The sequence below is a fragment of the Oryctolagus cuniculus genome, chromosome 2 (genome assembly GCF_051225735.1).
Source record: "Oryctolagus cuniculus isolate XC-2025 breed Fujian yellow rabbit chromosome 2, ASM5122573v1, whole genome shotgun sequence".
NCBI lineage: Eukaryota > Metazoa > Chordata > Mammalia > Lagomorpha > Leporidae > Oryctolagus > Oryctolagus cuniculus.
This window is the reverse complement of record NC_142868.1, coordinates 121,874,296-121,888,336: the sequence shown is the minus strand read 5'-3', so window position 1 is coordinate 121,888,336 and position 14,041 is coordinate 121,874,296. Positions and strand designations below refer to the sequence as shown.

At 55.7% G+C, this 14,041-nt stretch overlaps 1 protein-coding gene across 1 annotated transcript in view; it reads right to left on the bottom strand.

Moving 5' to 3' along the window:
• Positions 1-300: 300 nt before the first annotated feature.
• POLR1A (RNA polymerase I subunit A) overlaps positions 301-14,041 on the bottom strand; it is an 82,054-nt gene continuing 68,313 nt past the window's right edge. Inside the window, exons 27-34 of the mRNA XM_002709657.6 lie at positions 13,422-13,579; positions 9,301-9,427; positions 7,360-7,470; positions 6,463-6,747; positions 5,642-5,842; positions 4,482-4,599; positions 3,849-4,013; positions 301-3,596 (exon numbers count right to left, since the gene is read on the bottom strand). Coding sequence (XP_002709703.3) covers positions 3,496-3,596; positions 3,849-4,013; positions 4,482-4,599; positions 5,642-5,842; positions 6,463-6,747; positions 7,360-7,470; positions 9,301-9,427; positions 13,422-13,579 — 1,266 coding nt within the window. The 3' untranslated portion in view covers positions 301-3,495. The remainder of the gene's footprint in view (positions 3,597-3,848; positions 4,014-4,481; positions 4,600-5,641; positions 5,843-6,462; positions 6,748-7,359; positions 7,471-9,300; positions 9,428-13,421; positions 13,580-14,041) is intronic.

The following is a 14,041-nucleotide window of genomic DNA, read 5'->3' as shown; positions in this document are numbered from 1 at the left end:
CTGGCATCTGGGGAGGACTGGATACATTAACAGGTGTCAAACACTTGGGCCTGCAGCTGCCTGTGGCAAGCTCCAGGCAAAGGTGGGCATCTGTTCTTGCAACCGAGCCCAGCAGGAGCCACGAAGAAGGGCAGAGCTGGCTCCATCTTGTTCCTGACTGCTGGGGCTTGTACCATGGTCCCTCCGGTACATCTGGACACACTGGCACATGAGAGGTATTCAAAACCTTCCTGAGAATTGTCAACTCTGAAAAAATTATGCATGGATTTCAAAGATATTTTGCCCCAAAATAAGTTTATCTTTTTTTTTTTAAAGATTTATTTATTTATTTGAAAGGCAGAGTTACAGAAAAGCAAAGGCAGTGAGAGAGGTCTTCCATCTGCTGGTTCACTCTCTAAATGGCTGCAACAGTAGGAACTGAGCTGATCTGAAGCCAGAAGCTAGTAACCAGGAGCTTATTCCGGGTCTCCCATGTGGGTGCAGGGGCCCAACACTTGGGCCATCTTCTGCTGCTTTCCAGGCCATACCAGAGAGCTGGATGGAAGTGGAGCAGCTGGGACTCAAACCAGCACCCATATGGGATGCCAGCACTGCAGGTGGCAGCTTTACCCACTACAACAAAGCACCGGCTCCAATAAACTTATCTTTCAGCCCCATATTTTCAGACTTTTGGAGGTTCCTTCGGCTGGTTGGAGGTTTCCTTGGTTGATTGTGGGTAACTAAAGCCACAGAACGGGAAACCACAGCTAAGATGGGATTGTTCTATTCAATGCAGATGATAAAAGGTTATCTGTAACAAATAATGATTTATAAAAATCAACAACAGGGGCTGGTGTTTAGTGTAGAAGTTAAGTTGCTGCTTGGGAGTGGCGCTGTGGGTGTTGGTTCATGCCCAGGCTACTCCTCTTCTGATGAAGCTCTCTGCTACGGGAAAAGCAGTCTCTGCCTGGGAAAGCAGTAGAAGATGCCTCAAGTCCTTGGGCCCCTGCCCCTGCGTGGGAGAACCAGAAGCTCCTGGCTTCAGATCGGCTCAGCTCCAGCCATTGGAGCCATTTGGGGAGTGAACCAGGGGATGGAAGACCTCTCCATTTTTCCCTTTTTCTGTAATTCTGTGTCTCAAATAAATGAAATCTTAAAAAAAAAAAAAACGGTTCCGCTTGGCACACCCACATCTCTTATTGGAAGACCTTGTTTGAGTTCCGGCTACTCCAGTTCTGATGCAGCTTCCTTTTCTTGCGTACCTTGCGAGGCAAGATTACTCAAGCACTTCCACGAGGGAGATCCTGAGTTCCAGGCTCCTGGCTTCAGCCTGGCCCAGGCCTGGCTGTTGTGTGCATTTGGAAGTGAACCAGTAGACGGGCTATCTCTATTCCTCTGGTTTCCAAATAAAAGGAAAATCAATTAAAAAAAAAATTAAAACCTAAAACAATACACGCAACAGAAACACCCTAATAGAAAAACGGGCAAATCTCAGCAGTGCAAGTCAGAATAAATGAAAAAATAAATATAGGAAGAGAGACTCAGGCTCATTAATTGGCAATTGCAAATCTACGAGGCGCCATGAGAGCTTTGCCGCACAGGTGTGCACACACACGGCTCAGAGTCCTACTGCAGAAACCTAGGGCCGGTGACTCACCACCTGAGAAATCCCCACATAGGAAGTGACCATGACCGTGGATTCCCACTTCACACTCGACTCTCCTGAGAGCTTTAATGACTCCTCCGATTTAATCAACAACCAGATCAATCGGTTAATTAATCAGAACATCTGGGCGAGGCCCTGGAACCAGCCTTTGGGAGGCTTCCCAGGTGGTTGCAATCTGCAGAACTAACAGCCTCTGTTTTTTTAAGATTTATTTATCGGAAAGGCAGAGTGACACAGAGGGGGGAGTCAGAGTGAGACCTTCCATCTGCTGGTTCACTCCCCAAATGGCTGCAACAGAGCCCAGAATCCCATCCATGTCACCCCTATGGGTGGCAGGGGCTCAAGCACAGCCCCTGTTCTGAGCAGACTTGGGAAAAAGTGGGTGGTGGTGGATGGCACGGGAACATCTGATGTTGCTCAATGCAGCTGTTCTGGTGACTGAGGTTCAAGTAAGATTGCACCGGGATCGAGAGGCTGGCAGTAGGTCCAGCCTGTTACCTCCAGGATGGGACTGCCTCTCCAAAGAGGGCGACTCACTGATGGATAAATCCACCTAAGCGCAGACTTTAAGGGCCAGACTTTCCTGTTTCCAGACTCTCAGAGAACCCAACTCAATTGCAAACTCAAAAACATTAAGATTGGTAAGCAATGGCCAAGTGGTTCCTGAGTCTCGGCAGGTGCAGGCTATGTAAGGGCCCTAACACGCAATTAAAACACAGCCCCAATCAAACCACAAGGTACCGCTTCATACCCATTAGGATGGCTATTGTGGGAGAAAAAAAAGAAAAAAGACCCAGGAGAGAGGAATCCGAGTCCTCGTGCACTGTTGGTAGGAAAGTAAATGGTGTAGCCACCATGGGAAACGGGATGGCAGAAACTGCAAACCAGGGGGAAAAAGCTAACAAAACCCAAGTCCTGACTCTCAGCAGTTAGCTCCAGCAGTGTTTATCACTAAGCCTGAGCAGGAGTAACATCAGACAGAAACAGCAGCAGCCTCTGGCTTCACAGAGCCTCTGTACAAGTCTTCTCTGCTTTTCTGTCCACGCCGGGGCAACTGGTGCAGGGAGCCCTGGCCACCCCACACAGGGTAGGGCTTATGGGGAGGAACACAGACCTTGATACTGAACTGCGGGCAGAGCCAGGGGCAGTCAGGCACGCAGCGGTCCCAGTGGTGCCCAGGGTTTTCTGGGTGGCAGTGAGCTGCTGGGGCCCCTCGAAAGAGCCTCCAGGGGCAGGGAAGCTCAGGCACAGGGCAGCAGGGCCAGGACCCTGCCCCAGGGCCAGAAACTGGGGAGGTGGAGGGTTGTGCCATCACACACGCAGCTCAGGAGAGAAGCCTTGGGTGGGGACTCTGCTCCAGGGACAGATGCGGTTGGGACGAACAGGCCGCAGGACAGCAGGCTGTGTGCCATCCTCCTCATCAGGAGCCCCCGGAAGCCTGCTGCCAGCACCGGCTGCTCACAGCAATGAGGCCTTGCTTCCCTCCGCTGGGGTGCGAGGGGTCCCCAACAGTGAAGCATTGCTCCCTTTCTTCTTCCCGGTGAACAGCCCCAGGCCTTCGCGATTTTGCCACAGAGACAAAATTTGCAGCACAGGGGAAGCCCCGGCCACCTCGGAGGGGACTTGGAGATCCTTGTTAATAATCCTGAGACACGAGGGGCAGAGATGAGCAATGCCGTCACTTCCTGGGGAAGCCAGCCCAGGCCAGAGGAGCCCAGTCACTGCCGTGCTCTGCCCTGTCATTTGGAAGTGCCCATGGTTCATGTCTCCTGGTCCTCTGGAGCTGAGGCCAGGCTGGCGGCGTCCACACCCGGGTCCTGCAGGCCGAGCAGACGGGGCCATGGCGGTGGCTATCTCAGGGGCTGCTTGAGTTCGAATAGGCCCGTGCCGCCCTTGACGACCTTCCCGACCACAAGGCAGGCTGAAGGGGACCTCAGCTCGTCATGGGATCCTGTGGGAGACACAAGGGTGCACGTCACATGGTTGAGGGGGATGAGAAGGGACTTGGGGGGGGGGTGTTCAACACCACGGTGGGATGGGCTGGTTCTGCGTGTCTGAGGCTGAGGCTGCAGGAAGCAGATTACCCATCTGCTGCCCCCCCCCCAGCTGCCACGGCGGCACTGCCATATGAGGCACCGTGGGGAGGAGCCCGGGGGCTGGGCAGGGCGCGCGGTGGGAAGGCCTGGGCACGGCCAGCACTGACCCATCATGGTGGCCTGCTTCAGAAACTGGAAGCTTGTCTCGAAAGTCATCTGCTGCAGAGGAGAGGAGTTTGACCGGATCCCGAAGCGATTCAGGGGCTTGTACACACCCTCGAAGCACATGTAGTCGGCCACCAGGGAGAGGTGGCGAGGGTCGACCGCAATGCCTGTAAGTGAGCGAGCGAGCAGCGTCGGAACGCATGCAGGAGTGACGAGGGACACCAGGCGGCTGCTTCCTGCCCCAGCTCTGCCGCCCCCAAGTCCAGCTCCTCAGCCCTTGTTGGGAGAGCCCCCCACGGTCCCTGCATCCTGCTTCTACTTCCAGCCAGCAGCACTGGAACTCAGAATCTAACCACACTGTTTTCACCGGGGGGCAGAAATCCCGAAGGCAGGAGGGGGCCGAGTCATCCAACAGTAGCTTCCTCACAGGGGCTGGCAGGGGAGAAGCCCTGGGGGTCACAGAGATGGGGCTGCCATCTTTGCGGTGTCAGACTCCTGCAGAGCCTCCCAATCGCACACTCGCTCCCCCATGTCCAGTTCCTGCCTCACTGCCAGATGGACTCAGCCCTGACCCTCTCACCCGGGCTGCTGGGTGCTCCGGCCAGCGCCAGGCCCTCAGTGTGTCGTCTTCTTACCGTACACGGCAAACACGTCCTTGATCTCCTTCTCGATCACACGGAGCGCGGCCTCGATGCCGTACGTGTTGGCCATGGCATGGATGTCATTGGAATAGAGGCGGCGCAGATCCAGAATCTGCGGGGAGGCAGGGAGGGCCGTCTTTAGGGGCCAGGCCTTCTGCTCCCTTCCGTCTGAGCAGAGCCGATGACGAAATGTGCAGAGGCAGCCCAGGATGAGCGGGAGGAAAGGCCATGGGCCCCCGGCTCTGTCTTGCTGTCATTATAGGAGGCCTGAGAGGACCTGGGTGCACTTTAGACCCTACAGGGTCTCCCTGTTTTTCCTTACTAGCAAGATGACTCCCCTGGAAATTACGGGGGCTCCTCCTGCAGAGACACGTTGTGCAGCTCTTCAGGGCGACACGTCAGCCCCACGAGGCTCTGTGGGGCTTCACCAGGGGCCTGCGGCTCCAGCTGGGCTGTCTGGGTGGCCGTACCCCATGGCTGGCAGAGCTGCAGCCCAGCAAGTCATGCGCCACAGGAGCAAGCAGAGACAGGCAGCCTGCCTCGGGTATGACATGAGTCACCCGTGCAGATGGGCAGCCGACTCTGAGCAGGGCGTGCGCGCGTGCTCAGCCCCTGGGGAAGCACCAGGGAGAAGCTCTGTGTGGTGAGGGGCCCCAGGCAGCAGAGGACCCGGGGTTGAAGTGCATGAGGCATGAGGAGCTGTGCCAGTTTGGCGTGGACCAGGGAAGAGTGGGCTGGAGGGCCCTGCTGCTCAGCATTCTTGGAGGAAAACCCTCACACTCAGGGCCTGAGAGCCTCTGGGAAGGACCCAGAAGTCTGAGTTCAGTGGGAGAACTTGGGGCTACAGCTCAGGCAAAAGGAGCAAGTGGGACAGCAGTGCCATGAGCAGTGTGTGGGGCTGGGCCACTCAGCTCCCAGGGCTCCCTTCACTAGATCAACGGTAGAGCACCCTGGCCTATTCTGCTTTGGCAAACTCTGGGTTTGGGACCGTCTAGGTTTCTGCACGGCAAACCCTCACGAGGCCAACGTGCACCATGTGTCTCCAGGCGAGTGAGGGCACGCACGCTTGGTTTGGGAACCTGGGCCAGCGGCACGGGCGGTTCTGGAAGGGCCAGCCCCTGGCTGCAGGGCTGGCTCTGGGACAACATGCGTACCTCTGCGTACTTGAACAGCTCTGGCAGGTTGATCCCTTCTGTGCTTAGCACGAGCTCCTTCTCATTCTTCCTGTTGGTCGTTTCGTTCAGGAGGCACCGAGTGATGCCCTTGGTTGTGTAGACCACGGCGCTGTGGGCCAAGGACACCACCAGGGAGCTCATGTCAAAGTTAATCTTCATCAGAGGAAGCTTCAGGGTCACCTGCAGGAGGAGCAAGAGCTGAGCCGGGGAGACCCCCTCCCCATGGCCAGCTTCCCAGGAGACCGCGCAAGGCCCTGGCTGAGGGCGTCGGGGCTGAGAGCTGCACCTTCACAGCCAGCGGCGACGACACAGGCTCCTAGCCCACGCCACACTGCTCCAGTGTCCTTTCCACGCGCACTGCACGCAGTGCACGGCCCTCAGTGAGTCTCGTAATCTGCATTATCAACTGCGGACCCCTGAACTGGATCAAAGGGAGGCACAGGGTAAGTGGGTATCGAGGCACCCAAACCATCCAGACTGAGGGAACCACGAAATTCCTTGGAGAATGTGGCCCATGTGGTAGGAGCTGATGGGCTCCTGCTGGCTGGAACAAGGATTGTGATGTATGCTGACCTGTTTGGTGTGCAGAGGGTAGATGAGAGGCTGCATTTAAAATACCAATAGGGCCTGGCAGGTCCCGCCCACTCACTGACTACCTTGGAACAATCAGAGACAACCAGCTCATCAGGAGTCTGAAAGAGACATTGTGGGGCTGCACTTTGCAGCAGAGGGTCCACAGCTGTCCCCAGGCCCTGCCTCGCGCCCCCCCTCCCCTTGGGGCCGGCTGCGAGCAAACAGACCTGGCACCACAGGCTCTCCTCGGTGTCGTACTGGTAGTCCTCTACGAACGCGTGGGCCTCTCGCACGGCCTGCACCCGGCGCTCCACGGACTCGGCTCCCCGGGGCTCCTGGCTGTGGGGGGTTTTCTGGGGCGAGTCGTCCTCAGCACCGGAGCCCACCTCATCGTTGTCTGGCTCCTGTGCCTTGTGGGCGCCTTCACTCTGGAAATTCCCTTCCTCCTGCGCATCCTCGTCTTCATTCTCTTCTGCCTCCTTCTCCTCCTCTTCTTCACTCTCATAATCGACCTAGCAGGAAACGGAGCTCGGCTGTGTTACCTGTGACTACTTGGCTATTGCCTGTGGAACAAGCTCCCGGGCAAAGCCTGTGCCTGGCCTCTCCTGGGGGCCCCACCTATCCACACTCCTGGCCTTTCTGCTCTGGCCAGGCCGCCTTCCTCCTTCCTCCCCACAGCCCCTCCTGAGGGAATGGCGCCCCTAGTGCTGCTGTGCCCCCTCACACCCCACCCAGCCTGCTCTGGCTCGTTCACTCACTTCAGGCCTTGTACCTGCAAATTTCCTCAGCACCCCCTAACCTGCCCTTTGCCCTTGCATTGATTCTGAAAGTAGGGGACTGGATTTCGGGGTGGGCTTAGGGTTATATGTCACTGTAGAGGCAGCTGACTTCCTTCAAGTCTGATTCCAGCCCAGGGACAGCCGGATGCAAAGGGCAGCCCTGGGACAGCTCCTGGCCCATGTCCTTCCCCACTGGTTAAGTGCAGAGGTGTTCGGGCAGGCAGGTGTTGCTTCAGGTGTCCGGTGGGCTCCGGCAGAACACAGAGTGTGGCCCATATGCCTGAGGTGTGTTGGTGAAGGAGAGGTGTGGCTACAGCGCCTTCCTCCCCGCCACTGCCCGCTCACCTCCTCCTCCTGCTTCTTCCTGCGTTTGGCGTCAGACGCGTCCGCGTCCCCCTCCTCAGCTTCAGCATCCACGATGTGCCCGTCCTCTTCCTCATCACCTTCCTGCTCTCCCTGTGGTCAGGGCACAGGGAGGAGAGGATTAGCTCAACACCTAGTGCTCAGGGGATGGCGACTCCACCTGTTCACCCGCAAACCCAGCCATCGTTCATCCACCCACCCACCTGGCCGATGGACCCTTCCATCCCCCACCTGCTCCGTGTAGTCCCAGATTCCAAGCTCCTTCCTTTCAGTCTTCATCTTCATATGCAAAGTATTTAATTTTAAATATTTAAAAGAATAGGGGCCTGCCTCATGGCACAGTAGGTTAAGCTGTGTCTGCAATGCCAGCATCCCATACGGGCACCAGTTTTAGTCCCAGCTGCTCCACTTCCAATCCAAGTCCCTGCCAATGTGCCTGGGAAAGCAGTGGAAGATGGCCCAAGTCCCTGGGTCCCTGACACCCACGTGGGAGACTCAGATGGAGTTCCAGACTCCTGGCTTTGACCTGGCTCAGCTCCAGCTGTTGTGGTCATTTGGGGAGTGAACTAGTGGATGGAAGATCTCTCTGTCTCACTAACTCTGCCTTTCAAATACGTAAATAACCTTAAAAACAATTTAAAAAGAATAAAAGTCCCAGGGTCCAGGTCACAAAAAAATGGGGTAAAATATTGTTCCAACTATTTTTGACCAAACCCAGTCGTAGGTGGGGATGAGGAGGAAAGGTTGTCTAGGTAGAATGGTGAGTTTTCTCCTTCTGACCCTAGCTCCTAGTTTCTTACCATCTCTTGGGTAGATGAAGAATCAAGATCAGGCAGCCTTCCAAAGACTTAGTCTCCTGCTTGTTTGTGCTTGAGCTAGCCTATTAGTGAGCTCACAGGGTGGGAGAGACCTGGCATTTTCTCTGACCTCAGAAAGAAAGGTGACACAGGTGAGACCACAGGGTCAGATGGGGCGATCCCACTCCACATGTGCCCCACCCAACAGGCTCTCCACATCGGCTGCCTGTCAACTGCTGGCTCAGAAGGCACTCAGGGACCGGCCTGGGTTGCTGCTCAGGTCTGGCCTGTGCCCGGCTCCCCTGACAGAAGTGGCATCATTATTCCTGGACTCTTGCCTCCCTGCCCCCTCGTTTTTCATCACTGAGGACAACCTCCTGCTTTTTTTTTTTTTTTTAATTAATTAATTAATTTGAAAGGCAGACTTAAAGAGACAGAGACAGACAAAGAGGTCTTCCATCCACTGGTTCACTCCTCAAATGGCTACAACAGCCGGAGCTGGGCCGATCCAAAGCCAGGAGCCAGGAACTTTTTCCTGGTCTCCCACGTGGCTGCAGGGATCCAAGCACTGGGGCCATCTGCCACTGCTTTTCCAGGCCATTAGCAGGGAGCTGGATGGGAAGTAGAGCAACAGAGACTTGAACGGGTGCCCAAATGTGACGCAGGCACTGCAGGCAGAGGCTTAGCCTACTACCGCAACCTCCCTACTTTAAAACACCTCTCTGGCCCCTGCCTGGGCTCTGTGGGGCTCAGTTCATCTGGCTTGAAACCAGAAGAAGAACTTTCAAAGGCTCAGCAGCCTCCGTTACTTCGAGCCCTGCCTCAGGATGAAAACCTCGCAGAGGGGCTCGAACAGCAGGGGGACAGATGTCCTGAGCCCCGAGCCAGGCCAGACCACATCCTGTCGGCTGGCAGCTTTCCTGCCTGGCCTACTGCACCCAAGAATGAATGTTGCTTCTTGGCTGCCTCTGAGCCAGACATACAGGTTAGAGTGAGTAGAGGGACAGGCCAACCCCAGGACGGGGCGTAGGAAGCAGCGAGAACAGAGCCTTCCCAAGAGGGAAGACTAGGTGAGGCTTCCATGCTTCCAGTCCTGGGTCTGCCTGTGGGTCTCCCAGACACTCACCCGATTCCTCCCCGACTCCTCAGAGTCATCTAGATCCCGCTGTGTCGCTCTCCGAGTGTTCACGCTTCTGAAAGCTGAGGCTTTGCTATTCTTCTTTTTGATGGATTCCATCAGAAGTTTAAAGAACCTAAAACAAGAAGAAAGTCAGACAGCCCCTTTTAGTCCCAGTGTCTCCAGCAAACCTGGCTGCAGGGGCAGGAGGCTGAGCAGTTTCTAAGGGGACTGGCCCCCAGGTGGAGGTGCAGCCTCTCCTACCTGCCCTCTTTTGCCTCTCGCCTGTTCCTGCGGGCCTGGCATGAGCCTGCGCTCCTCTACTCCACAGTGTGTGGCTTGAACAGCTCCCTGGGCTTTAACCCCTTCATCTGGGAAGTGTCGCCATCTATATACACCATGCAATCTTGTTTTAAGGGAACAAGCATCCCATGTCTGACACTTTTCCCAGGGTCCAGCAGAGTGGGTATTCGTTAAATAATGGCTGTTGCTGCCGTTGCAGCTGTCTCATAACCTGGACAGAAGAACTGCCTGGAGGAGAGGGGAATCTGGCCTGGAACAAAGACCTTCCCCTGCCTGCCACCTGCGGCATCTCCAGAAAGGGATTTCAGTGTGGGAGACCCAACAGTTTGATGCAGCTCCCTGCTGCCTTTCTCACACAGTCTCCTGCCTCTTCCTCACCAAATTCCACTGCTGTTAACTGTAGGAAGTACCAGCCCCCTGCACACTCAGCCCCCACCCTCCTAACTCCTCCCTGCCTCCCTCCACCATGCAAACCTTCTTCCTTCCCTCCCACGCTGTCTGAGCACCTACCCTGGGCCCATCCGTGCTACCTCTGAGGACAAGCAATGATAAGACAGGCTCCTGGCCCTCATGGGACTTTGGGTCTCATTATGAAAAGGCAGTGGGTCAACTATGTACACCTCCAGGAGCAAACATTTTAATGCTATTCAGTGAGCTAGGGATGGGAACTAGCAAGCTAGTCTGCTAATTAAAACCATAAGAATATTACTCTCCCTTGTTACTTATTTATTTAACTTTCAAGACCTGTACGTGATTTTGTAGATTTCTGCCACTGGCAGAGAAAATGGTCCTCATATACCCATCTAGCAAGAGCCTGCTCACTCGACATGGAACAGGGACATGAGGGCCAGACAACAGGGGCTGGGAGAGATGTTTCTGACAGGACAGGCTCAGGCTCAAGTCCCTGTTGTGCCCAAAAGGGAAAGAAGGCCCTGATCTCAACTGTAATGGGGGGCCACTCTCACCTCCCACACGAGGCGATGCTGGCGCAAAGCAGAGATGGAATGAGTTGGAGCAGGGGCCATAGGCATGTCCCTCTGCTGGGGGTCGGGGGCCACTGCCCTGTCTTATCAGGTGCCCCTGGTCTATCTCAAGTGTGATGTCACAACTCTGAGGCTCCTCCCTCCAGAATCTGACAACCAGCCTCAACCCCAACTGTGGCCCTGACCCAACCCCCGTGCACCCTTTAGGACTTTGCTCAAGCTCTTGGCTCTATCAGCAAACTCCCTGGCCCATCTCTACCTGCTGGCGTGGTACCCGCCCTCTGAGGCTGTAAGTGCAGATGTAACTCCTCCAAGGAGCCTTCCCTGGTTCCCCCAACTGGGAATCCTCTCCACCTTGCTTGCCTCTTCTGGTGACCAGGAGTGGTAAGAACATGGGAGAAGGCAAAAGAGTAGGGTAACCCCCACGCCCCAGGTCAGTAGGCGGCAGGCATGTGGCCAGCCGGTGAGCGAGTTCTCCTGGGGTTGCAAACAACATGCCCTCTGTGATTCTGCCAGAAGGGCACTGCTGGCCCCAGGGACTGCTTGCTGAAGGTCATGCTATTTATCAGAATGTAGCAGCTGAAAGGGACCGGGTAGAGAAACCTCCCACTCCACAGAAATAATTAAGCACAGAGAACACGACCCTCAGGGCTGTTTCCTAAAGAGCCTGGCGGCAGCTCCACCCCCTGCCATCGGAAGTTGGGTCCACAGAGGCTGGCTCTGCAGACGCTGCCAGCTTAGTCACTTCACGGCCGAGGAGCAGAACCGCTGGAACTTAGGCCCCCAGTGCCTAGCTCTGTGCTCTTTTTCCTGCCCCTCCCTGGGCCACCTTCCAGAAATTCACAAGTCCTTTGACTGAAAGGCACCAGTGCAGATGACATCCAAAGATGGAGTGGCAGAGATTAGGGGGAGGTGGGAAGTGTGGAGAGGGGAGGCGGGCAGGAGAAATGGCTTCTTGCAGGAGGGCTGCTCTTGCAAAATGCACCCCCTCTCCCCTGGTATTTCCTGTGGGTTGGCAGAGGCCTTCCCGTGACTGCTTGGCTGCCTGGGCCCGACCACAGGAGTCCAAACCACACCCGCATCCTACAGAATGCCTTCTTGTACCTTGCCTGAGACCTCAGGCCCTCCCCGCGGCAGGAGCCCAGACCACTTCCACTGAAAGCTGCATGCACATGGTTTTGTTCATCACGGCTTTTTCAAGTGCACGAGCAAAGCACAACTAAGCACTGAACGAGCACTTCGCTGCTCGGCACAAGCCAGGGTTGTCATTCACTAGGAGAAATGTAGAAAGGTGACTTATTATTTGCAATCCCACGAGGTAATGTGAGTGGAAAGAACTGAGCCCAGCCTGGCGTGCGCCCTATGCCACCTTGCCTGAGTCACAGGTGAAGAGAAACGGGCAGGCCATCAAGTCCACTCGCTTTCGGCCACTCAAGAGGCCATGTGATGCTAATTCTCACGTCTCAGAAAAGGGCTGCTGGGCCAGCAAAAATATCCACTGCGCCAGGGAGCTACACTCCTGGCGGTTAATTACCGAGCAGGCAGGCCGGTGCCTGTCCTGCTTTCTGGTCGTTTTGTCCAGAGAGCGTGGAGGTCAGCCTGATGGAACAAACCGTCTCAAGCCAGGAGGGCACCAACATGGGTGCTCCCGAAGGCCCAGGCAGCCACTGCTTCGTTCAGGATTACTGCCACTGATGCAGGATCCACCTAGCCTGTCCAAGAGGGCTGAGTTACACCCAAGCTCAGCCATCCCCATTTCCAGCACCCTAAATACCACCTGCTCAGCCAGCCACTCCCGAAGCCAGGCCACATCCCAGGTCTTCAGGCAGGAGGGTAGAGGAAGGCTCAGGACAGCACAGTCTCTCTCCTGAACGGGCAGCACTCAGCGCAGGAAGACTCGATAGCCGCTCTGGACTACAGGTAGTGGGCAGGACCCACAGCAGGACCCCACCAATCAATGGGAGCTACTGTGCTTTTACTGCACTTCCAAAAACCTACGAATTAGTGATGACGCTTAAAAGTTACAGGACTTCTTTTTCAAAAAAGCAAATGCAAGCAACCAAACCACCAAAGAAAGAAAAGAAGAAGGGAAGCTTGCTGCATTCTTCCCTTCAAGGGGAAGACCTGGCCACTCTGGCCCGTGTTCCTGGACACGGGACAAGTTCAGCCCCAACCTGCTTCACTGGCACCTGCAGCTGCTTGAGTTTGCCCACCCCCACGGAGGGCAGAGTCTGAAGACTCTGCTGGTCCTTCCTAGCTTGCCTCAGTCCCAAAAAACTCCCTCCTGCTCCTATGTACCCAGCATTGTGCCTGATGGCTTCAAATGCCCAAGTCACTTGCACATGGGGGAAACCAGGTGCTCTCCCTCCATTCCAGCTCCCTCTGCAGGAAGCTGGAGGTCAGCCTGCTTACAGACTGGGGTTGAAGAGCAGCACACCCTCAGCACATGGCTCAGATAACCACAATGTAAACACATTAAGAACGTTACGCTGCCTGGAATCCCATCTGATCGATTAATTCCACACGCAGCAGTGGTGCTGCAATGGGGCTCCCTTCCCTCTGCTGAACATGTACTTGCACCTCTTAATGCTTACAGGACAACAACCATCTTGCCTCATCAATCTGAGAGGGGAAATGGGTTCAGGGAGTGAGGTGTGGCTAACAAAGTCACACCCACAAGCCACTTGAGAGCTGAGGTTTCCAGATGGGGCTGCAAGGGCCCATTCTCCTGGATGCTTTCCTTGAAGGCCTCACTCGGGCAGCTTGACCCAACCACTAAGGAGTCTCACGGCCAGGAGGGTGCTCTGGGTCAAGGTCAATGACGAATGTGGCCTGAGCCCTGACCTTGTTTCCATGAAGTGCAGGATGTCGTCAGGTCGCAGGCACTTCTCCTGCTGGTAATAAGCGTGTGGCAGGAACTGAAACCGCACCTCGTACACCCGGAATTTGTTCTGTTTTTCTCCCATACAGAAGGACTCCTGGACGTCAACTTTTTGCAATACCTAGAACCAGATGGACAGAGAGAAACGGACTTGTCCAGGTGCCAGGTGACTGGGCACCACAAGTGGGTTACAGGAGATTTAGGATTTGGAGGGACAGCAGCTGGACCTCAATCCCAAACACAGTAAGCTCTGCTGGCAAGGATACCTTGGTGGGGCAGGGCGGGGAGGGTACAGAGCCATGGCTCCCAGGTCACCTCCAGACAAGGGCCTGCGCCTGCTGGGAGTGGGCTCCCGGGGGGCCGGTAAGCTACCAAGCTAGCCCAAGCAGCATTCTATATCCCAGGCAAGCGAGGATCCTGCAGAACTAATGACTATCTTAACAGCGTCTTGATTCACGGCTGCTCAGCACCTGGCAGACACAGCGTCTCCCTTGCTGGTGGGATCTGAGCCATTCTGAGCAGTCAGCGAAGTCTGCTCTTCATGGCCGGTGGGGGTGGGGAGACAGGAACGCGCCCCTACCGC